Consider the following 25,427-nt stretch of genomic DNA (forward strand, 5'->3'; position numbering starts at 1 on the left):
TATTCAAAATAATAAACTATTGGATCTTTGTTAAAACAATTGTGGTTTATTATTAATGCCTTTCTGGTTCAGCCTATGTAGCCACTGGGGTTGACTGCTAAACACCCAAAATATATAATTGTGAATAGATACAGTATCATCTATGCCAATGATGTCCACGTTATGTGAATGAATATTTTTTTAATCACTAATTTCTGACTCGGAAGAAAAACTAGTATCAGTTAAGTTATGAGAATTATGAGGGGGGAAATCATCGTTACTCCTGTTGTATCAGTAATTAAATGGACTTACTGATTCACTAGCAGCCCGTTATACAGTGAATCCAATCTGTTTTTAAAAGAATTCTGGAAATCAGAAACTTGGCTCATTAGAAGTTACCAGGAAGCTGACATTAAAAGTCTTTCCAAGCGTTTAGCTACATTCTTAATAGAGTCATAGAGTGATACAGTTTGGAAACAGGCCCTTTGGCCCAACTTGCCCACACCGGCCAACATGTCCCAGCTACACAAGTCCCACCTGCCTGCGTTTGGTCCATATCCCTCAAAACCTGTCCTATCCTTGTACCTGTCTAACTGTTTCTTAAACGTTGGAATAGTCCCAGCCTCAACTACATCTGGCAGCTTGTTCCATATACCCAGCACCCTGTGTGAAAAAGATACCCCTCAGATTCCTATTAAATCTTTTCCCCTTCACCTTGAACCTATGTCCTCTGGTCCTCGATTCCCCTACTCAGGGCAAGAGACTCTGCATCTACCCGATCTATTCCTCTCATGATTTTATACACCTCTATAAGATCACCCCTCATCCTCCTGCGCTCCAAGGAATAGAGACCCAGCCTACTCAACCTCTCCCTATAGCTCATACTCTCTAGACCTGGCAACATCCTAATAAATTTTCTCTCAACCCTTTCGCTTGACAATATCTTTCCTATAACATGATGCCCAGAACTGAACACAATATTCCACATGAGGTCTCACCAACGTCTTATACAACTGCAACATGACCTCCCAACTTCTATACTCTATATTTGCCTCCAGCACCTCATCAATAATTTGGTCCTAAAGTCAGAAGTGCTCAAAAAGCCAATCAATAATACTAAATAAAGCTAACTTTCACCACGCTATTGCAGCAGTTCAGGTATGAATGAATGAATGAATAGGTTTATTGGCCAAGTATGTGCAGATACAAGGAATGTGCCTTGGTGCTCCGCTCACAAATGACAACACAAACATACAGTTAACAATGAAGAATAAAGCATAAACACATCAAAACAATAAGAATACAACATTACGGTCTAAACATGTGGGTGAAAATAAACCGGAGCAAAAAAGAGACTACAGACTTTGGTTATTGAGTAGAACTATCATTCGTGGGGAAAAAAGCTGTTTTTATGTCTGACTGTGGCTGCTTTGACAGTCCGGAGTTGCTTTCCAGAGGGAAATGCTTCGAAGAGTTTGTGGCCAGGGTGAGAGGGGTCAGAGATGATCTTGCCCGCTCGCTTCCTGGCCCTTGTAGTGTACAGTTCGTCAATGGGGGGGAAGGTTGCAGCCAACAACCTTCTCAGCTGTGCGAACGATCCGTTGCAGTCTCTGGATGTTGTGTTTGGTGGCTGAGCCAAACCAGACCATGATGGAGAAGGTAAGGACGGACTCAATGATAGCAGTTTAGAATTGGACCATCATTGCCTGTGGCAGATTGTGTTTCTTTAGTTGCCGCAGGAAGTACATCCTCTGCTGGGCCTTTTTGACTGTGGAGTCGATGGTGGCCCCTCATTCAAGGTCCCTGGAGATGATGGTTCCAAGGAACTTAAATGACTCCACAGATGTGACTATGGTGTTGTTGATGGTGAGTGGGGGGAGGGGAGGGGGATCTCTTCGAAAGTCTACAATTAGTTCCACTGTCTTGAGAGCATTGAGCTCCAGGGTGTTGCGATGGCACCAGGATGCCAGCTGTGTCACTTCCCCTCTGTAGGCAGATTCCTCCCCATCCTGGATCAGTCCAATCAGGGTTGTGTCATCCGCAAACGTGAGGAGCTTGACAGAGTCTGTGGAGGTGCAGTCGTTGGTGTAGAGAGAGTAAAGGAGGGAGAGTACGCAGCCTGGCGGTGCTCCTATGCTGAGGGTCTGCGGGTCTGAGATGTGCTTTCCCAGCCTCACATGCTGCTTCCTGTCCGTTAGGAAGTTGATGATCCACTGACAGGGGTTCAGGCACAGTCAGCTGGGAGAGTTGGTAGTGTAGTAGCTCTGGCACAATGGTGTTAAAAGCAGAGCTAAAGTCCACAAACAGAATCCTGGCATAGGTCCCCTTGTGGTCTAGGTGCTGGAGGATGAAGTGCAGACCTAGATTGACTGCGTCATCCACCGATCTATTGGCCCTGTATGCAAACTGCAGGGGGTCCAGCAGGGGGTTTGTGATGTTTTTCAGCTGGGCCAGCACAAGTCTTTCAAAGGTAGACACCCCATCACATGTTATTAGATCATCTAAAGAGCTGACAATTTCAGTCTTGCTAATAATGAATGGGATCATCTTTTGGATTTAATAAAACGTGATTGGATCAATAAAACATTTTTATAGCCAGAGGCAATAGCTTTTGTACACAAGAGGAGAGAGTTGGGTGAAATGTTTAATGTTTTAGGTCTCTTAGCCCAACAGATCACTTGAGTTGAATGAACGCATTATTGTGTGATTTTAATAGTCGCAGGAAATAAAGCAAAATAAAGCAATGAGTTTCCTGATATTCTATCAAAGTATCATAGAAACATAGAAACATAGAAAATAGGTGCAGGAGTAGGCCATTCGGCCCTTCAATATGATCGAGGTGTACAAGATCATGAGGGGCATGGATAAGGTAGATGGCGGGGAACTTCTTCCACTGGTGGAAGGTTCAACAACGAGGGGACATAGATACAGGGTAAGGGGAAGGAGGTTTCGGGGGGATGTGAGAAAGAACTTTTTCACCCAGAGGGTGATTGGAGTCTGGAATTCACTGCCTGGGGTGGTGGTGGAGGCGGGAACACTCACAACGTTTAAGAGGCATTTGGATGGGCACTTGAAATGCTACAACATTCAGGGCTACGGTCCAAATGCGGGAAAATGGGATTAAAATTAGACTGTGTTTGGTAACAGGCGGCGCGGACACGATGGGCCGAAGGGCCTCTTTCTGTGCTGTAGGACTCTATGACTCTCTATGACTCTAATATGATCATGGCTGATCATCCAACTCAGTATCCCGTACCTGCCTTCTCTCCATACCCCCTGATCCCTTTAGCCACAAGGGCCACATCTAACTCCCTCTTAAATATAGCCAATGAACTGGCCTCAACTACCTTCTGTGGCAGAGAATTCCACAGATTCACCACTCTCTGTGTGAAAAAAAACTTTCTCATCTTGGTCCTAAAAGACTTCCCCCTTATCCTTAAACTGTGACCCCTTGCTCTGGACTTCCCCAACATCGGCCTAAAATCATGAAAATATTTTAATGTAGATATTACAACGCATTCTCAAACTTCAAATCTGTATTGAAAAGGAAAAGAAAAAGTCTCCCTTTAAAATATCTAATGGCTCTTCAACATTACAGTAGTTGTGGTTCAAACAAAAAGTTGCCCAAGTAATGTATTCTGTGAGGCCTTCAGGATTAACAAGTTGCTTTCTAAATGTAAGTTCTTTTGTAATTGGCAAGGATTTACAACAAGGACACTGACAGCGATAACCAACACGTCCGAAATTGTACAAAGAAATGTTTGTCCACCAAATACACGTTGGCAGAAATGCAGCTCAATTTCTATTAAAACACAAGGACACATGACATGTCCGATGGAAGGAAAATATACATAACATTTTGATATCTATTCATTGGCACGTGTAAAACATTAAAAATCAAAAACAACTCAGTGAATTAGGCAGTCCCTGAGTTGAGCAAAACACAGCTCACGCTTTAGAATTAACCTCAGATAAATTGTCCTTAAATGCGCAACATTAACACTTTCTCTGCAAAATGTTGCCTGATCTATTGAATATTACCAGCAAGATCTTTTTTTGTTTAAGATTTCAAACATCCTGAGCATTTTGCAGCCTTACACAACATTTTGTTTTTTGTACAGTTGCTGAATCAATACAGTATCTGGTTATAATTTTACCCTGGACATGGTAAAATCCTTAAATAATCTCAACATATCAGCATGAAGGCAGTGGAAGTAGACGGGTCAATAGCCTTCCAAGTAGAAAGTAATAGTTATAGAGTCACATAGTAGAAACCATAAACTGCATGAATCTAGCAGGTCAGGCAGCATCACTGGAGAACATGAATAGTTGATGTTTCAGGTTGGGTCCCGACACAAAACGCTACCTATCCATATTCTCCAGGGATCCTGCCTCCCTTGCTGAGATACTGCAGCATTATTGTGTCTTTCCATCGTCATATCGTTGTGCAGCATTGGTACAGAATCAAGAAACAATAAAGGACATTTTGTAAAATATTCAGTCTCTGTAAGAAAATAATTTTAAATAGTATTACTCTTAATTTTGGTTGCTTTGAAATGCTTATACCTTAAAGGAAATTTAGGAATCTTTCAACGGAATAGATTGATTACTTAGGACATACCCATTTCCTCCAATCCCCCTGCCCACTCGCACACATTTAATCTACCTTTGGCACAGCATATTTTAAACAATAATAACGAATTTTCAGTTAAAGTACAACATAAATTCAATTTCAAAGTAATTTGAACAGAGCTCCCATGCTATGTGCTCAATCTTAACCATAAACCTGTGGGAAACATAAGGCAGAATTTGATACCAATGTTATTTTATACCGTTTTCTGGAGTCTTCAAGCCTTTAAGCTGGGCTTGATATAAACAAGTGATTTCATAGAAATAATTTTTCATTTTGTTCACATTATATGGATTTGGTCATTAAAAATTGTTCTGGAAATATATTTTCTACTTGGCCATAGGAAAGAACTCTATGCAGATATTTTGAGTCTGGATAAATATTCGTGCAGCAAATTGATGTTTCAGCAAACCTATCCATCGGGAGCCTGGCATTCTCAATTAGTGTGTGCTTCAAGATTATATCTGCTCTACACCACTCAAAGTGTCACAAAGTGGTGCAGCAGTAGAGTTGCAGCCCTAAAGCGCCAGAGACCCGGGTTCGATCCTGGCTACCGATGCTGTCTGTACGGAGTTTGTACGTTCTCCCGGTGATCTCTGGGTGCTCCGGTTTCCTCCCACACTCCAATGACGTACAGGTTTGTAGGTTAATTGGCTTCTGTAAATTGTAAATTATCCCTAGTGTGCAGGATAGTGCTAGTGTATGAGGGTGATCGCTGATTGGCGTGGACTCGGTGGGCCGAATGGCCTGTTTCCATGCTTTTTGTCTAAAGTAAAGTAAATTAATGAACAAATGCCACATGAAACAACAGCCACAAGAATGGGCAAGGCATTTTGTTACAGTTTGTTAAAGGTGCTACAGCTTCTGTCTATACAGTCACATTTATTCTAAAATTACAGTGCTTACACAATACTCTATCACCTGTGTCAGGGTTTAATCTGTGCAATAGACGCTCAAAATTATAACAAACTCAAGGGTTAGGGAGAAAAGGGGTTTCCAAGGCAAATGTTGTGAAACACAGAGCAATTCTTATAGCTCAGAAATGTCTAGTGAGGCCATAAATGCATTCAAGCATTTGATTTCTCTGGCAGTGGTGGTTGTTCTTTGTTCATTTTCATTTACAGCAGCCTTTTTTTTTGTCACAGACATCATCTTCAAGGTGCAAGGCGTCTTCTCTCTGTTTGTCTTCCTGTTCGCTTAATAATCTGCAAGCGGACGTTTTAAAAACAGTGTTTAATAAAAAATATACCATTTTGTTTTGAGTCTGCTAACTGTACAAATTTCAACAGAACACATTTTCACACGATATGCCATTTGGTTGGTTAATACAGTATTAAAATAAATATCCTGAACCTTTTGCTGAAGAAGTTCCACTATTTCCTTTATTTGCCTTTTATTTTGAATTTCATTGCCCAGTATCCCTGCAGCTTAGGTCACATGATCTAATATCAATGCATTTTGAATGACATGATCAGATATACTACAGTCTAATGCTCTCCAATGTTTAGTTTCGGTTAGTTTAGAGATACAGCGCAGAAACAGGCCCTTCGGCCCGCGCCGAATGGTGATCCCCGTAGACTAGCACTATCCTACATACTAGGTACAATTTACAATCTTTACCAAAGCCAATTAACCATAAAAACCTGCCTCACCTTTGCTCAGTCCGCCTGGACCTAGCTGATCTCCCGGTTGCTAAACACCTTTAATTCTCCTTCCCATTCCCACACTGACCTTTCTGTCCTAGGTCTCCTCCATTGTCAGAGTGAGGCTAAAAACAGATTGGAGGAATAGCATCTCATATTTTGTTTGGGCAGCTTACAGCTCAGTGGTATGAATATTGATTTCTCTAACTTCAAGTAATCCCGGCATTCCCTCTCGCTCCATCCCTCCCCCACCCAACTCGCACCAGCTTCTTGTTTTCATCCAACAAACAGCTAACAATGGCTTGTTTCCTTTATCATCATTACCTTTTTGCATATCTTTCATTCATTGTTCTTTATCTCTCGACATCATCGTTAATATCTCTCGTTTCCCTTTCCCATGACTAGTCTGAAGAAGGGTCTTGACACAAAATGTCACCCATTCCTTCTCTCCAGAGATGCTGCCTGCCCCGCTGAGTTATTCCAGCTTTTTGTGTCTATCTCCCATCCATTGACTCCATCTACACTTCACAAAGCCTCTGCATGGTCACCAGCATAATCAAGGACCAGTCTCACCCCGATCCGTCCCTCTTCTCCCCTTTCCCATCAGGGAGGAGATACAGAAGTTTGAAAACGCATACTTCCAGATTCAGGAACAGTTTCTTCCCAGCTGTTGTCAGGCAACTAAACAGTCCACTTATCGGCTAGAATACGGTCCTGACCTATCTACCTCATTGGAAATGTTTGAATGATCTTTAATCGGACTTTATCGGATTTCAGTGTTATGTCTATGCACTAATTGTTGTCCTTTATCCTTTATGTGTGCACGGTGGCCGACTTGATCGTATTTATGTATAGTCTTTTCTCTGACAGGATAGCATGCAAACTAAGCTCTTCAGTACATTTGACAATAATAAACTAAACTAAACCATTTCTAGTTATCCATTGCATTAAAAACGAATTCTAAATTTGGTGAATGTATCATCACTTCATTAAATCAAATGCTTTTGCTTTTCTTGGAACTAAAGACAAAACTAGGCACTCTAGGGACTAGGCCAATGTTTGGTGGAGGCCTGCACAGCAAAACATCCTATCCTTAACACACCTTAACAACTTAAGCAACTGGTTAGATGGATTCCTCTATTTCTTCAACTCAAGCTTAAATAATTCTCCAGAAATCAAGATAATGCAAGCTGCTTTTTAAGTTTCTACAGCATTATCAAACTGCAGAATATTCCTACCAGTTTGCTGTGATACCTATTTTAAGCCGTTCTCTCATAGTCATTTATAAAATTTAATAAAATACCATAAGAAGCCAGTTCCATTTAAAGCATCAAACAGTAAGGGTTGCACATTGGTGCAAGTGGTAGAGTTGCCACCTTACAGCGCCAGAGACTTGGGTTCAATCCTGACTACTGGTGCTGTCTGTGCGGAGTTTGAACATTCTCCCTGTGACTGCATGGGTTTTCACTGGGTCCAAAGACCTGCAGGCTTGTAGGTTAATTGGCTTGTGTAAATTGCAACTAGTGTGTAGGATATGAAGGTGGGATAACATAGAATTATTGTACGGGTGATCGATGGTTGGCGTGAACTCAGTGGATTGAAGGACCTGTTTCCATGCTGTATCTCCAAACTAAACTGGTTTTACTCCCAATCGTCATACACATTCCCATGAAGGTATCGATCGTATTTCCCTCAACAACTCTAGTGGGTTTTTCAATCTAACCACTGACAAGTAAAGAACCGTGTTTATATTTGCAAGTCACCTGGGGATGTATTTTACATCCAATAATTTCGATAACGGCAACTAACGTCCCACATCAAGTGACATACATAAATATATTTAAATACAGGCACCTCGCGATTTACACGCATTTGATTTATTTGTTTTTGAAGTAACGTGCTTATTCATGTAACACCAAAGCTTGATTTACGTGCTCATATTTTTGGAATAACAAGCTCAGATTTACACCTGGCAGCGTAGCCACATATAGTTTACAGCATATTAAGCATTTCTGAATTATTTTCAAGAACGTGACCCCTACATAAATCACGAGGTACCTGTAGCCATGAAAAGATTTGAATGGACTGAACTTCACGTAGTTTCTCAACAAAAACTCCATCCTTCAGGCTTCAACATGAGGTGATTTTTTTTCCGACCTTGGAATGCTGATTACTTTGAAATGTCAGCCTTGTCCCAGACATGGCACACTCACCTGCGGATCAGAAGGTTGGCATTCAAGACCCACTCCTGAGACTAAGAACACACTCTGGGCTGCTAATCAGGAGCGCAGCACTGCCCGAGGTTTCCTCTTTGAGATGAGATGTTGCACCACAGCTATGCCTGCCCTGTCACGAGCTCACAAATAATTGCCAGGCAGTGTTAACATTTGACATTTTGCACTAACATCTTCAGGGCAGGAAATGCTGGACACATTTGACACATTGCCTCAACATCAGGAGGGCATGGAATGTTGAACAATGTCTTTACTTCTTTTTACTCCTTTACCAATGACAAAGCTGATGAAAACAGACAGATTTCAGCAGTTTTATTGTTTCAGGCAAACATGTTTCAAACGTGGATATAAGCCACAATTTACCTTGCCACATGCATCAGTGGTTCCATTATGTTGTATCCAGATCTGGCACTGCATTCATAGAAAATTGCATTGTACTCCTAATACATATAAAAAAACAGAAGTTCGCTAGTCAGTATTTACCAGGTATGGCATACTTTACATTGTAAACTTTAATCCCATTTTAAAGAGATAGAAACATCTTCCTTCCAGTCTGATTTTAGTTTACAGGTACAGTGTTGAAACAGGCTCTTTGGCACACTGAGTCCGTGCCGACCAATGATCACTTGTCGATAGTTCTATCCGACACATTGTCTATTTACGGAAGCCAATTACCCTGCACATCTTTGGAATGTGGGAGGAAACCAGTGCCCCCCGGTTGTAAACCCACACTGTCACAGGGAGAACGTGCAAACTCCATACAGATAGCACCTAAGATCTGGATTGAACCCGGGTATCAGGCGCTGTAAGGCAACAACTTTACCACTGTGACACAGTGTTGCCCGATAAATACATTGTTAAAATACCTTGGGCAAATGGTAATTTCTGTGGTGGACCTTATGTACAAGTTGTGTAAAAGATTGAATAAATCAGACTAATGGATTGTTAAGCTGTGTTTATATTTTCAAGTCATTCATGGATATATTTTATTTCCAATAAATTCCAATAATGATATTCAACATCAAGTGACATCACAATAAAAGAAAGGGAAAGATCCATAGCCACTTGTTCTGGGTGTCTAGGGTCGGGCAATACATGCAGCCTTAAATAGCGTATTGTAGGGGCTTGCAGAAAACTGAGTTAGTTTATTAAACAATACTTTAACTACTTAGCAACAGGTTTGCTAAACACAGTGGCAAGGAACAGGTTTTGAACTCAGGGATATAACTGATAGGACAACCGAAGAAGGGTTTCGACCTTAAACGTCACCTATTCCTTTTCTCCAGAGATGCTGTCTAACCTGCTGAGTTACTCCAGGTTTTTGAGTCAATAAACTGATAGGAGCTTGGCAGAACTATGAACAATGATCTGAGGTGGGGACGAGGTGTTTGAAACATCCCAATCATTCTATAGATAAGGAAGCCTGGTTTTCAGCAGTGTGTTCTGTGTGAAAGTTGTTAGTCAAGTGTCTCGTGTCTTTTATCTGCTAGTCATGTTCAGTCTTTAGTCTTTTTGTTGCAACTCTGTGGTTTCATTGTTTTGTTAGTTGTGATATGTTCAGTTTTTAGTTAAGGTCTACAAATATTTTAATGCTTTACTCTGATGCCGTATAACCATTGTGCCTGAAGAAAAGGTTTTAAATGCTTTTGTCAAATCATTGAGAATTCAGTGATCCTACAAGTACCCACTTAGAAAAAGATAATTAAAAAAAATATCGATGACATATATGTAAAATTCAAATACAAGATCCCATAAAAAGATTAGCGCTATTTTTAAAGTTTAAAGGAGATGTGTGGGGCAATTGTTTCACACAGTGGGTGGTTTGTGCCTAGAACATGTTGCCAGGGGTGATGGTGGAGGCATATATGATAATGGTATTTGAGGGACTTTGGGATAGGTATATGGGTATGCAGAGAATGGAGCGATATGAATTCTGTGCAGGCAGATAAAAATTGGTCTTGGCATCATTTCAGCACAAACTTTGTGGGCCGAAGGACCTTTTACTGTTCATTCTGTTCCTCTTGACAAGTCACTTCGAAATAATCGGTCTGTAATTATCAGCTAGAGCTGGAACTCATCCAAATGGACTACTGAAACAACCACTCATACAATAGACTCAACCTGATGAAATATGAACGCGATATGTCGTCCTCTTTTACCCTCAGAACTCAGTGTCTTTGTCACATAAAACCTATCGCAAATGAGCAGGCCATTTGACCACTCAGTCTACACCAACTGCCAGTTGACTAATCAGTCCTCACCGACTGTAATTCGACCAGTCAGTCTACACTCGAGTGATGCTTAACCCAAACCTCTTCCCAAGATGTTTATTTGACTGAATTCAATCTATAAACTCTCATTTTCTCGCTACAGTACCCACCTTCCCCCAAAGATATCAACAGTATTGACCTCAACCACTCATTGTGGTCATGGGTTCACCAAGCTAACTACTGTCAAGTATCCTCACTTACTAACAATATATATTCCTGTCATATTAGTGTCTGACTACTTGTAATATTACACACACACACACACACACACACACACACAGAAGATTAGGAGGAATTTCTTCAGCCAGAGGATGGTGAATCTGAGGAATCCATTGCCACAGACAGCGGTGGAGGCCAAGTTATTGAGTGTTTTTAAAGTAGAGATTGATAGGTTCTCCATTAGTAATAGTGTCAAAGGTTATGGGGAGAAGCAAGAGAATGGCAGAGCAGACTCGATGTGCCAAATAGCCTAATTCCGCTCCTATGTCTTCCGGTATTATGGTCATGGGTTATTGATTGTGGACGATCAGCCATGATCACAATGAATGGCGGTGCTGGCTCGAAGGGCCGAATGGCCTCCTCCTGCGCCTATTTTCTATGTTTCTATGGTCAAGCAGCAAGGGGGGGGGGAGGGGGAGGGGGAGAAAGGAATTGTCGACGTTCCAGGTGGAGACCCTCGACCTGACGAGTTCCTCCAGCTGATTGTCTGCTGCAGATTCCAGCATCTACAGGCTTTTGTGTCTCCAGGTTGTGTGTTGCCCGGGTTTGTAAAACAGCAACACAAGCTTGTGATGAGCAGAGGATCACCAAGAGCATCTTTTTATTTCAATAGGTCAGAAATTGGTTTTATGCATCAACAAGAGTAATAGTTGGCATTCTCAGCAACATTACAACTGCAAATTCAGCCACCATTCTTGACATTAATCTTTGCATATTGTGTGGATTAGGCCACTCCCCGTATCATCCCCCTCGGCACGGGTTGGACAGGGCTGGGGAAGGGACTAGTGCTACAGAGTTTGCCTGAAGGGTCTGGAGAGATACCTCGTGCTTGAGACCGAAGAGAGTGTGGATGTTCTGTTGCTGGATTAAAGTACTGTTAACACTTACCTGGCATCTTGCCTGATTCCTACCACGTCCAGATCCACCACAATATATTCTTATTACTCCATAAATCAAACGCAGGCAAAATATAATCTGGACTTAAAATCGCTTACCTTTGCTAGCCTTTCACTTTCTGCTTTTGACACCCGTTGTGATTCAGAGTTCACAACATCTGTTTTGTTGCCAAGTAGACAAATTACTGCCCTTTCATCAATTCCTTCCTGTTTTATCAGAAGAGTAATATTTTACCATTTTATAAGGCATGAAAATGGTGTTGTCATTTTTATTTCCAATTCTCAAATCTAGATTTAAGATCAATCGAACAGGGGAAAATATATACTTTCAACCACAATAGATGTGTTAGCCTTTGTTTTATGGTACCATAATACAGAGTTTGTTTCCTGGCCAATGGTTCTCAGACTGCTATTTGAAAGGTTTCCCTACATCAAATCTACAGCGTGGTGGCACAGTAATAGAGCTACTGCCTTTTAGCACCAGAGACCCGGGTTCCATCCTGACCACGGGTGCTGTCTGTACGGAGTTTGTACGTTCTCCATGTGAATCATTGAAAACACTTTGGGTTCACTCAGAGTATTTCCCAGTGTGTACTGATAAGGCCCTGAAATAACCGACTTGTTATTTCACACAGCCACTTAACACAGCTCGAAGAGATTTCCTCTGGGTCTGTCCCGATCTGAGCTGTAATGCGGGTACTATCGCAACGTTTTAAAAATATTTAGACATGTACATGTATAGGATAGGTTTAGAGAGATATGGGGTAAATGCAGGCACGTGGAACGAGTGTGGATGGGACATGTTGGTCAGTGTGGGCAAATAGGGCCGATGCGCTTGTTTCCACGTTGTATGACTCTAAGAGAACAATTACACTTCACGTGAGAGCCAGGGTCAGGGTACAGGTCAAACACACATTTCCCTCCAACATCAGCTTTCATCCCACAGTTGGCCAGTCACCAAAACACCAATATATCCAGTTGTTCTTGTGATTCTCAGGATATATTACGTTTTAACATCAATTTGTTAATTGAAATTGATGTGAAAACGTAATATATTCTGAGAATCACTGGAGCCACAACTGTCTATATACGATGGAAACGACCTGCTTGCCACCCTCAGCAATCTCCTACCTGGACACAGGCTATCCAGTTCCTTACGGCTGTGAAGGAGGCCTCAGACGTAACATCGTACATCACCAGCACACCATCGGCTTTGCGGAAGTACTGCTTGGATATGCTCCGAAATCTTTAATGAAAGTATCACAAAGAGACAATTGAACTAGCATTAAACTCGTAGTTTGTTAAAACTAAATACATCTTGACCGCCCTTTGCTTTGTCAGCAGAACCTCTTACCAACTAATTGCAAATAGTTTTGTCACGACAATTGGTAATGAATCTCTGGAATTGTCTACCCCTAGGGGGTGATGAAGAGCCGGTTGTACTTAAGGTGGAGATAGATAGATCGAGGAATGGAGGGTAATGGTGCAATGGCCGAGAAGAGGAATTTTGGGGGCAGCATAGATCAGCCATGATCATATTGAGCTGGAAAGGGTGCAGGAAAGATTGATGAGGATGTAGCCAGGACTCAAGGGCCTGAGCTATAGGGAGAGGTTGAGCAGGTTAGGACTCTATTCCGTGGAGCACAGGAGGATGAGGGGTGATCTTATAGAGGTGTATAACATCATGAGAGGAATAGATGGGTAAATGCACAGTCATTTGCCCAGATTCGGGGAATCGAGAACCAGAGGACATAGGTTTAAGGTGAGGGGGGGAAAGATTTAATAAGAACCTGAGGGATAATTTTTTCATGCCGAGGGTGGTGGGTATATTGGACAAACTGACAGAGGAGATAGTTGAGGCAACGTTTAAGAAACATTCAGAAAGGTACACGGATAGGATAGGTTTAGAGGGATATGGGCCAAATGCATGTAGGTGGGACCAGTGTAGATGGGACATGTTGGTCGCCATGGACATGCTGGGCCTACGGTGGGTCAGACTAGAGGGGCTGAGTGGCCTACTCCTGCTCCTTTGGTTTGTGTATTCTCATGTGAACATCATTACATGGACAAACAATGAAAAGTGATTTAAAAAGTACAAAACACATCAAAGAATTATTGATATCAAGACGTAATCGGAGGTATAACCTTGAATATTTCCAACAGCCAAATGCCAGGTGAGACATTTATTTTTTACCTCAGTTGCAAGAATGGTCTAGTCTTATTATCGTTATTTTAAATTGTGTCAGGAAGTGGAAAGATTATTTTATTCAAATGTGATCAAATAGAATAGTGTCTCGGACACCAGGTCTCGGACCTGAAATGTTTGCTCCAGTTCCCTTTCCACAGCAGCTGCCTATCCTGCTGAATGTTTTCAGCATTTTCTGTTGTTACTTCAGATATCAAACAGTTATTTTTAGGTTTTCATCCCCAGTTGCCCCTGAGAAAATGGTGTTGAACCACTTTTAGGAAGGAGCTGCAGATGCTGGTTTATGCCGAAGATGGACACAAAGTGCTGGAGAAACGCAGTGAATCAGGCAACATCTCTGGGGAAAAAGGGTCAGTGGCATTTAGGTTCAGATTCCTCTTTCAGTTTGAAGAAGGGTTCCGTTACTGAGACTGGATTGGCCTTTTCTAAAAAGAATCCCAGATTATTTAGTTAACTTAGTTTAGAGTTCAGAAATACAGCGTGGAAACAGGCCCTTTGGCCCACCGAGTCCGCGCCGACCAGCGATCACTAGTTCCATCCTACACACTGGGGACAATTTACAGAAGCCAATTAACCTACAAACCTGTACGTCTTTGGGATGTGAGGGGGGAGCAAGAGCACCCGGAGAAAACCCATGCGGTGACAGAAAGAATATCCAAACTCCATACTGGCAGCACTTGCAGTCAGGATCAAAACTGGGTCTCTGGCACTGTGAGGCAGCAACTCTACTATTGATGCCCTGTGCTGCCCCTATGAAAATAATCAGCTGTTGTTTTTACAATAATCCATCTGGTTTTTGGTGAACGTTACTGAGATTGGATTGGCTTTTTCTAAAAAGAATTCCAGAATAATTAGTTAAATCTATCTAAATTGCATAGCAGGCACTGCAGGATTTCAACTCACATCTCTGGCACTTAGCTGCAGTAAATTAACAACTGCTCAATATTAAAGAAACTAATGGAGTCTCATTCGCACTGCAGACACATTCATTGAAATAGATTTTCCACATTGATATCCGTTGGGACCAGCACACACATATATTTGCAGTGATACAGCTGGTAGAGCTGCTGCCTCAGAGACAGAGAGAGAGAGGGAGAGAGACAGAGAGAGAGGGGGAAGAGAGACAGAGGGAGAGAGAGAGGGGGAGAGGGGGAGAGAGAGGGGGAGAGAGGGGGAGAGAGGGGGAGAGAGGGGGAGAGAGGGGGAGAGAGGGGGAGAGAGGGGGAGAGAGGGTGTTTCACTAGTTCCAGTTGACTCCAAATACTTTTTTAAAGTATTGCAAACTTCACAAGAATTATTTTTTCAATAATTGGGCCAATACTTTTTTAAAGTATTGGTCCAATTATTGAAAAAATAATTCTACAAGGATAAATGTGGTGGCAGAGTGGCGCAGCTGGTAGGGCCACTGCCTCACAGAGCCAGAGACCCAGGCTCAATCCTGACCTCGGGTGCTGCCTGTGTGAAGTTTGCACGTTCTCCCTGTGACCATGTGTTTCCTCTGGGTGCTCCAGTTTCTTCCCACATCCCAAAGATGTGTGGGTTTGATGGTTAATTGGCCTCTGTCAATTGCCCCTGGTATGAAGGGGTGGATGGGAAAGTGAGATAACATAAGACTAGTGTGGATGGGTGATCAGTGGTCGACATGGACCCTGCGGGCCGAAGGCCCTGCTTCCATGCTGTATCTCATAACATGACCGATGATAAATCTACAAATACGGAGGAATAATCTAGAGCTGTCGTCTTTCCGTTCCAACAGACATCGTCTCCCACAACTCCCAACACCAATGGAATGTTGGCCTTCGTAACAAGAGGAGTTGAGTATAGGAGCAAAGAGGTCCTTCTACAATTGTACTGGGCCCTGGTGAGACCGCACCTGGAGTACTGTGTGCAGTTTTGGTCTCCAAATTTGAGGAAGGATATTCTTGCTATTGAGGGCGTGCAGCGTAGGTTCACTAGGTTAATTCCCGGAATGGCGGGACTGTCGTATGTTGAAAGGCTGGAGCGATTGGGCTTGTATACACTGGAATTTAGAAGGATGAGGGGGGATCTTATTGAAACATATAAGATAATTAGGGGATTGGACACATTAGAGGCAGGAAACATGTTCCCAATGTTGGGGGAGTCCAGAACAAGGGGCCACAGTTTAAGAATAAGGGGTAGGCCATTTAGAACGGAGATGAGGAAGAACTTTTTCAGTCAGAGAGTGGTGAAGGTGTGGAATTCTCTGCCTCAGAAGGCAGTGGAGGCCAGTTCGTTGGATGCTTTCAAGAGAGAGCTGGATAGAGCTCTTAAGGATAGCGGAGTGAGGGGGTATGGGGAGAAGGCAGGAACGGGGTACTGATTGAGAGTGATCAGCCATGATCGCATTGAATGGCGGTGCTGGCTCGAAGGGCTGAATGGCCTACTCCTGCACCTCTTGTCTATTGTCTATTGTCTATTGTTTAATGTCTATTAAAAGTCAACCATGTTCAATCGTAGGGCTGATTGTGATAGAGATACCTTCCTTCAACAATGAGGATGGGGTGGGTGTACGGACAATCACCTTTCCTGGCCAGCGGTGTCCCACAGCTGGAGGGCCACTCGGGTGTTGTCCACAACCAAACTCTTCACTTGGAAATCAATGCCTGTCACGAGAGAGAGAGAGAGAGAAAATAAACTGAAAAAGGTGCAGAAGCAGCAGTTTGTAATCCCCCAGAGATTAGAGAGAAATCGCATTATCTGCAGCTCATTTCATTTAAACCACACCAGACGCAGAGGAGAATAATAAACCGTGGAATCAAATGTACCTCTGAGAGAGTACAGATTGAAGCACTTAAATTTAAGTGTGCATTTCAATAGATTGGTTTTTTTTAAAAGCACCCACATCTGATCTCAGCTTAACTAAATAACTAAACTGTGTTTTATAGAGTCATAGTCTTATGAAGGGCGTGGAAACAGGCCCTTCGGCCCAACTAGCCCACACTGGCCAACATGTCCCATGCACCCTTGCAAGGTCCCATAAACAGCTAATGTGATAAATGATAGTTAATATGTCATGTTAATAGGAGAACAAATTGTAGCAAGGACAAAGGAAACCTTTCCTTTTTAAGAAAAATGTATCATTCTCATAAAACTATTAGAGTACTGGAGGACATTTGGCCAGCTCCTCGCAGACCAATCTCATCAGTACAATTGCCTCCGTCCTTTACCCACAGCCCTACAAATTACCTTCTAAATTATACTTCTAAATCACACGTATACATATACTTTCCTCCACTAAAAGTCGTTTAATCAGCCCTACAGTCCGCTACCACATGTCCCTCTGCAGATCACCAAGTCTCTAACTGGCAATCGGCCTATCAGGGAACCTCCTTGCCTGAGGTCATCTGTTGCTGGCCCTGATTTATCCTGCATTTTGCTCACTTCCAGTTTCACACACTGGAAAGACAAACAGATTTGTAGGTTAATATGCTTCGGTAAAAAAAAATTGTAAAATTGTCCCTAGTGTGTAGGATAGTGTTAGCGTATGGGGTCCTCTCTAGGACCTCTAAATCCATTCTAAAATTAGGTGGTCAGCACTCAAAGCAAAACTCCAGTGAGGTACAGAGGTAAAATAATTCTTGTACTTTTGTACTCCATCTCTCTAATTATAACTCCCAAGTTCCGCTGCGGACCTTTCACCGTCCGGCGAGGCCTGGAACATGGCAACTTCAACAGCCTGACCACGGGAGAAGACGGCAGGGGAAGAGAAAATACATTCTGGCCTTCCATCACAGTGAGGAGGTGACTGGAGGAGACTCACTGTGATGGATGTTTCTTTTTTTTGTTTTGTGTTGGTTTGTGATTGTGTGTGAAATTGTTTATTTTTATTGCTCTTATTGCTGGACTGTGGGTGACCTTTCATTTCACTGTACATCTTGTATGTGTATGTGACAAATAAACTCGACTTGACTTGACTTGATCAGCTTTAACAGCCAACCTCTTAATGATTGATTGAACTGTTAGAAAGATGCAGCAGGGAAACAACCCCACTGAGCCCACAACAACCATCGATCACCCTTTCACACTAGTTCTATGTGATCACACTTCCCACTCCCAACACACTAGGGGCAATTTACAGAGGCCAAATTAGCCTAACACCCATACGTCTTTGGGATGTGAGAGGAAAAAGGTGCACCTGGAGGAATCCCACGTGGTCACAGGGAGAACGTGCAAACTCCATACAGACAGCACTGGATGGTCAGGATCAAACTCGGGTCTCTGGCGTTGTGAGACAGCATCTCTACCAGCTGCGCCATTGTACCACTCATGCCCTAATAGCCACCCTCGTGTCTGCTTGTTTTAAGGATTGATGCATGTACAAGCATCCCCACATTTCCAGCACTCCCTTTACAATAAGAATACTTACACCATGGTGAACGGCCGTGAACCTTAAACATTAGTTCCATGTCTCTCTCAGCAGATGTTGCCAAACCACGTGAATATCTCCTACATTTCCTTTTTTTAATTCCAGCTTTCCAGCATCTACATAATTTTACTTGGGGGCCATTTAGTCAATGTGGCCTCTCACCGCCTTCTCTCCACATTAAACTTCATCCGCCAGATTCTTTGGAAATGCCAATAGACATTAGACTTTAGAGATACAGAGTGGAAACAGGCCCTTCGGCCCATCAAGTCCGCACTGACCAGCAATCACCCCGTACACGAGCACTATCCTACACACCAGGGACAATCTACAGAAGCCAATTTAGCCACAAACCTGTACCTCTTTGGGATGTGCGAGGAAACCAGAGCACCTGGAGAAAACCCATGTGATCACAGGGAGAACATGCAAACTCCAGATAGACAGCACATGTAGTCAGGATAGAACCTGGGTCTCAGACAGCGTAAGGAAACGACTCTATCACTGCGCCGCTGTGCCACCCCAAAAATTACCACACACATTTTAATTCCACAAGAGGTAACCTGGCCACCTCACAACCTCAGCCTCCAGATGGAGAAGGGAGTGTTAACGTCAAGTTAAGACCACCTCCAGTGATTCCAAGGTATGTATTCACAAAATGCTGGAGTAACTCAGCAGGTCAGGCAGCATCTCAGGAGAGAAGGAATGGGTGACGTTTCGGGTCGAGACCCTTCTTCAGTGATTCCAATGTCAAAGCATTTTAACCTGTGCAACTTGTTGATCAGTTTTCGTGGCATCCAACAGGTAGCCACACACAATTTGTTTTCTGGACGTCACATACATTTACTGCTGTGAGGGGAATCATGCGCAGAAAGTAACCTTGTTACATTATAGTGATTCTAGACTGGTTGGACTTGCTGGATGCCAGTTGAATTCCAAAGTAACAGCACACTTGGAAATTACTACACAAGGCACAGGCTAGGATTCCCAGTCCTCGCTAAACACATTCCAGGAAATATATCACATAACTTCCTCTCTCCGACTGCCCCACCTCGACAGTTCCAACACTGGTTGGCCAATATTCCTAGGGTAGTTTTATTTAGTTTGATTCCCTTCTTTATGCACCACCTTCACACAGCAATGAGATCATTCTTAAATGTCAAACAATCTTGGCCCACGCTCAATATTGTTGTAACCGGTAAACAAGAAGCAAGAGAATTCAAAGATTTTATTTTTAATGAGCCCTATATTTTTTCTTCCAAATTCCTCCCAGCAGTTCTCTAGCAATTAGTCTTTAATCCCTGGAGATTTGGGAACAATACAAGAGTAAATGCAACATGAGGCTAGTTGGTGGGAAAGGGGGGGGATTTTGTTTACTCTAAGTCCCAATGCACATGGCTGTGTGCAAATTTGCAAAGAGACATAGTTTGTTGTATCATGTATCATAGATACATAGAGTCATAGAGCAGGGAAACAGGCCCTTCAGCCCAACTACTCCATGCCAACCAAGATGCCCACCTAAGGTAGTCCTATTTGCCCGCGTTTGGCCCCTATCCCTCTAAACCTTTCCTATCCATCAGTCGATCACGATCTCCCAGAAGGAAAGAAGAGAGATCTGGTTTTTGTACAACTGGTATCGACAGACACAAATGTTACTATCCTTTTATCATTCATTAATTGCAAGCCAGAACTTAATGGGTTGGTCTAGATACTGGGTTCCCATAGAAGTGAAGTTCCTAAAGATGATTCAATCCTTAAGCATGATCACGTGGCATGATTTAGGTTCCAGGCTTAAGGACAATAGTTCCAGCTTTCACTGTGTTTCTACAAAACCGGTTTGGCGAAACACCAATTTTTTTAAAGAAAAGCAAAGAATAAAATGTTGTATATTCCCTCCAGAGGCAATAAGCCAAATTCTAGGAAGTGTCAACATATTCCACGAGAAAAGAAAGCCTTGCACTGAAATGCCATTTTGTTACCTCAGGCCACCCCAATGCACACAATATGCTGCCATTTTTAATGTAGTCCATGCTGGAGGATAGTAATGCAGCAGTTAATCTGCACACAACTGGGTCACACTAATACACGTAGTTGCTTCCACTGCACAAACTAACTCAAGAAGTTTGTACATAGCAATTAACTAACTACCCCAGATATTCTGCTTTAGGTATGGTTTGAGGCTAGGACACAGGACAACATGCCTGGTGTTCTTCAAAGCATGCTATGGTATCTGTTACATCTGACTGAGAAGATGGGTATGGCCAAGGTTAGTATCTCATCTGTACGAGCCACTTCCAATATGCAGCAATCTCATTTCAGACATTTGTAAACCTTGGTGACGTTTGACAACTTTAATAACAATACATTCAGCTGGAAAGGAAAAAAAGTTTTTTTTAAATTAAAGTGCAGTTAGAAGTTTCATATTTACCAATTGTGGCACAAGTTTCAGGGAGAAATCGATCATAGCAGAAACGGTGAATGAACGAGCTCTTCCCAACCCCGGAGTTTCCAATAAATACCACTTTGAACATCCTATCAGGGGAAGAACTCACTGGCTCAGACTCCTGGATGAAAGGATGAAAGAAGAGTCAGTTTAGCCCCTTCCTAGACCAACAAGCCATTCGCAGGTGATCTGCTTTTCCTCATAGATCCATATTTTTGATCTTTAACAACACTAGGTTTCACTGCTTTGTTAGCATTGTTAATGATACAATCAATTTTAGAATGAAGCCCCATATTTGTCCAATATGGATGTGTACAGGTGCCACAATTTACAACACCACCTGATTGAAGGTATAATATATTTAGAGTCTGCCTTTAAGCAAAAGCATGACACAATGAAACAATGCACCAAAAGTCAATAACCCAATTCAATTGTTCTGAATGGTGACAAATATGTAATATATCTACAGAAAAAATTAAATTATATCGTGTGACAGGTTAATATCTGTTGAGAAAACTTCCAACTCGGGAAAGGTCAATTCCTCTTGGGTTAATTTTCTTAAGGGAAAGGAAGGTGAAATTGTAAAGGTGAAACAGCAAAAAGCAATCATTGAACTGCCTAAAAATGCTGGATTTTGGAGGCAGCAATGAACAATTGTTTTGGGTCCAGAGTTTGTGATGGGTTTCTGTACAGGAAGTTCTTATCAGGCCAACTGTACATGAAGCCACAAGGTATTTTGGGACTTAGTTATTTTAGAGCATTGAAACAGGCTCTTCGGCCCACCGAGTCCACACCGATCATTACACGCGAGTTCTATATTACCCCACCATCTCATCCACATTCAGGTTAATTTACAGAGGCCAATTTATCTACAAAGCCGCATGTCTTTGGGGGAAACCGGAACACCCAGAAAAATCCCACGTGGCCACAGGGAGGACATGCAAACTCCACACAGACAGCACGCGATGGCAGGATGGAACTTGGGTCTCTGGCGCTATGAGGCAGCAGCTCTATCGCTACAAAACAGTAGGATGTGTTACCAAAGGAGAATGATGCTGTGGATCTTCTCAGCCAATCAGAATTCCCAAGAAGTAACTGAGAACCTGAACCAGGAAGTAACTATTGGAATCTTTTAACTCATCGCAAATTAGATACAGAAAATGAAAGAGAATAACGATTGAACAACTACAGGTATAAACAACAGAAGTCAGAAAGGAGACATGATTATGTTATCTCCCACACTTATTAAACTTCTCACTTCTTACAGTTAATTTCTGTGCAGAAAATTGGCTGACATAAGGAACATCACGTCATGAGGGGACTATTTACAGGTGATGTGAAAAGTCCTCTATTTCTCTGCTGATCTTAGTGTGCATATAATTAGGTGAATTAGGAGTGCGCTGCCTCACAGCACCAGAGACCCGGATGTGATCCTGACCTCGGGGACTTTCTGTGTGGAGTTTGCATGTTCTCCCTGTGACCGCGTGGGTTTCCTCCAGGCACTCTAGTTTCCTCCCACATCCCAAAGTCATGTGGGTTTCTAGGTTAATCGGCCTCTGTAAAATTGCCCCTAAATAGTAGGGATGCGAAAGTGGGATAACATAGAAGTAGCATGATCAGGTGACCAATGGTAGGCGTGCACTCGATCGGATGAAGAGCCAGTTTTCATGCTATATCTCTAAATTAAATAGATGAAGACGATAATGTATTTTAATTCCCAATATCTTGGCAAGACTAATTTTTTAGAAACATTTAGACAGGTACATGGATAGGATAGGGTTAGAGGGATATGGGCCAAACGCAGGCAGGTGGGACTAGTGTAGATGGGACATGTTGGTCGGTGTGGGCAAGTTCGGCCGCTGGGCCTGTTTCCATGCTGTATGACTCTATGACATTATTACACACCATCTTGGGCAATAATTGCATGAGAATGGTTAACTCCCCCATTATGGGACTGGAATCAGATATGCTACATTGGTATTGGTTTATTATTGTCACTTGGAGTAGTGTAGATGGGCAAAAAGGTCAGCGTGGATGTAGTGGGCTAAAGGCCCCTTAGCTGCGCCTTACAACGATGTCCTATGTTCCGAGATACATGCTATACAGGCAAATCATATCAAACAGAAGTACAATCAAACCATGCATGAGTACAACGTGTAGTGCAAAAAGGAGAAAGGAAACAGAGTGCAGAATATAATGCCACAGCTACAGAGAAAATGAAGGTTTTATAAAAGACCACAACGAGGTAGATTTGGAAATCAGGAAAATATCCTTAGCTTCTGGGAGATCCGTTCAAGAGTCTGATAACAATGGGGAAGAAGCTATCCTTGAATCTGGTCAAAAGAGCTTTCAAGCATTTGTGTCTTTTGCCCGAATGAAGAGAAAAGATGAGGGAATCTCATGGTATGTGTGGGCCTTGATTATGTTGGCCTTTGGGGGACAGTGTGAGAGTCGATGGAGGCGGGGGAAGGATAGTGTGTTTGATGGACAAGGCTGCATCTACATTACTCTGCAATTTAATCTCGCCTTGGACAAAGCAGTTGCCTCAAGCTGAGATGCATCCCAATGCAATGCTTCCTGTGGTGCATCTTAAGAAATTGGTAAGAATCAATGGAGATAGAGGTATTGGTGTGCTTTCTTGCCTATTGCATTAAGGTGATTGGATCAGGACAAATTGTTGGCGATATTTACACCTAGGAACTTGAAGTTCTCAACCATCTTCACTTGAGCACCATTGTTACAACCTCAGGCAGAATATTCCATACACTGCCTGAATTTGATGACCCACTCGTTCCTTTTGCTACACACAGTACTCTGCTAGCTAGATCCACATTAAAGAGAAGGAGTGAGAGGAGAGGTAAACAAGGAGAACAAAGGACAGATAATGAACAGGGGGGAGTAGGAGAGGAATAAAGATGCATGCTAGTAGGAGCAAGGTACAGAAATAATAGAGAGAGAATGGAGAATACAGATACAAAAAGACAGTGCTGGAGTTGATCAGTGGGTCAGGCAGCATCTCTGGAGATTACAGGCAGATGACATTTTGGGTCGAGGCCCTTCTTCAGACTCATGTAATTAAGATAAATGGAGAGATGTGGAGTGAGGTGAAATTCAAGAATGTCAACTTAAGAAGTGAAAAGAAGAATAGAGAGAATCGAAGTGATGAGTCAAGAGGAAAAAAAGAGGCAAGGTGAAGAGAGGGTTGTAGAGGAGATGAAATGAAATGGAAATGAGAGTAAATAAATAAGTGTGAGAAATTAGATGCATGACGGCAGAGGATGAAGGGAAAAGGGTGGAATGGAAAAGAATGGTGGCATGGAATGGAGCTGATTGGAGATGAGAGGACCATAGATATTAGTCATATAGTCACACAGCACAGAAACAGACCCTTTGGCCCAGCTTGCCCATGACAACCAAGATGCCTCATCTACACTAGTCCCTCCTGCCCATGTTTAGCCCATATCCCTCTAAACCTTTCCTATCCGTGCACCTGTCCAAATGTCTTTGAAATGTTGTCATAGTACCTGCCTCCACTACCTCCTCCGGCATTCACTGTCTTCTGTGTGGCAAAAAGTTGTGGATATTATTACTTGTTTATTATACAAATTGCATTCATGTCATTGGACCAGGACAAATTGTTGGTGATATTATGATGGTAAGGTTGTGGATATTATTACGTTTATTATTTATTTGTATCATTCAAATTCTAGTAAACAATTTGAAGACAGTTTTCCCCTGGTTCCCTTTGAGCTGTCGCTGCTGCCTAGGAACACTGCTGTCCAAGCGCAATCAAAGTAGGAGCAAGAATACACTATAGCTCACGTTAGGCAAACTTTTGACGATTTTGAAATCAATTGCAATGCAAATCCAAAGATGAGCAGATTGGTCGGTTAATTGGCCACGGTAAATTCCCACTGGCACATGGGAGAGTGGAAGAAAATGGGTCAGGTTAATGAGAAAATGGGGACAATTAAAACTGGATTCGATCAGTGGAGGGATTAATGTAAATAGGTGGCTGATGGTCAGCGTGGACTCGATGGGCTGAATGGCCAGTTTCTGTGCTGTACCTCTCTGTTACTCTAGGGTGGTGCATGATTGAAATAGGATCTTAGTGGTCCTCTTCTGATCCCCCGATCTTCTTGTGCTTGTGTGTGGTTTCGGGAACACTGTCACGATGCTACAAGTTATTGCAAGGCATTTGGGAATTGGTGGCCTGTGCAGATGATGGTAGGAGCGAATGTTTGCATATTTATTGGGTGCCAGTAAACGAGACTGCCTTCCCCGGGAGCCAGAGTTGCCCTCGTGCAGGTAAATAAAGAGCATTTTATCACTTTCAAATATGTTCCTTAAGTGGGGAGTCATAACATGAGCCATTCTCTGACCATTCTCTGAGCTGCTCTGGTAAACGTGTCTCCTCCTCTAACCTCATCTACTGCATTTAGTGCTCCTGAAGTGGCCTTTCTTACATCACAGAGACCAAGCATAGTCTAAGCGACCAGTTCAACAAAAACTTGCGCTTGGTCCAC

The 25,427-nt window shown here is 42.6% G+C and overlaps 1 protein-coding gene across 1 annotated transcript in view; it reads right to left on the reverse strand.

Moving 5' to 3' along the window:
• Positions 1 to 5,700: 5,700 nt before the first annotated feature.
• Positions 5,701 to 25,427, reverse strand: part of LOC144602068 (EF-hand calcium-binding domain-containing protein 4A-like) — a 109,030-nt gene continuing 89,303 nt past the window's right edge. The window contains exons 13-18 of the mRNA XM_078414756.1: positions 20,887 to 21,022; positions 16,620 to 16,701; positions 13,003 to 13,117; positions 11,971 to 12,078; positions 8,850 to 8,926; positions 5,701 to 5,814 (exon numbers count right to left, since the gene is read on the reverse strand). Coding sequence (XP_078270882.1) covers positions 5,724 to 5,814; positions 8,850 to 8,926; positions 11,971 to 12,078; positions 13,003 to 13,117; positions 16,620 to 16,701; positions 20,887 to 21,022 — 609 coding nt within the window. The 3' untranslated portion in view covers positions 5,701 to 5,723. The remainder of the gene's footprint in view (positions 5,815 to 8,849; positions 8,927 to 11,970; positions 12,079 to 13,002; positions 13,118 to 16,619; positions 16,702 to 20,886; positions 21,023 to 25,427) is intronic.

The sequence above is a fragment of the Rhinoraja longicauda genome, chromosome 18 (assembly GCF_053455715.1).
Source record: "Rhinoraja longicauda isolate Sanriku21f chromosome 18, sRhiLon1.1, whole genome shotgun sequence".
NCBI lineage: Eukaryota > Metazoa > Chordata > Chondrichthyes > Rajiformes > Arhynchobatidae > Rhinoraja > Rhinoraja longicauda.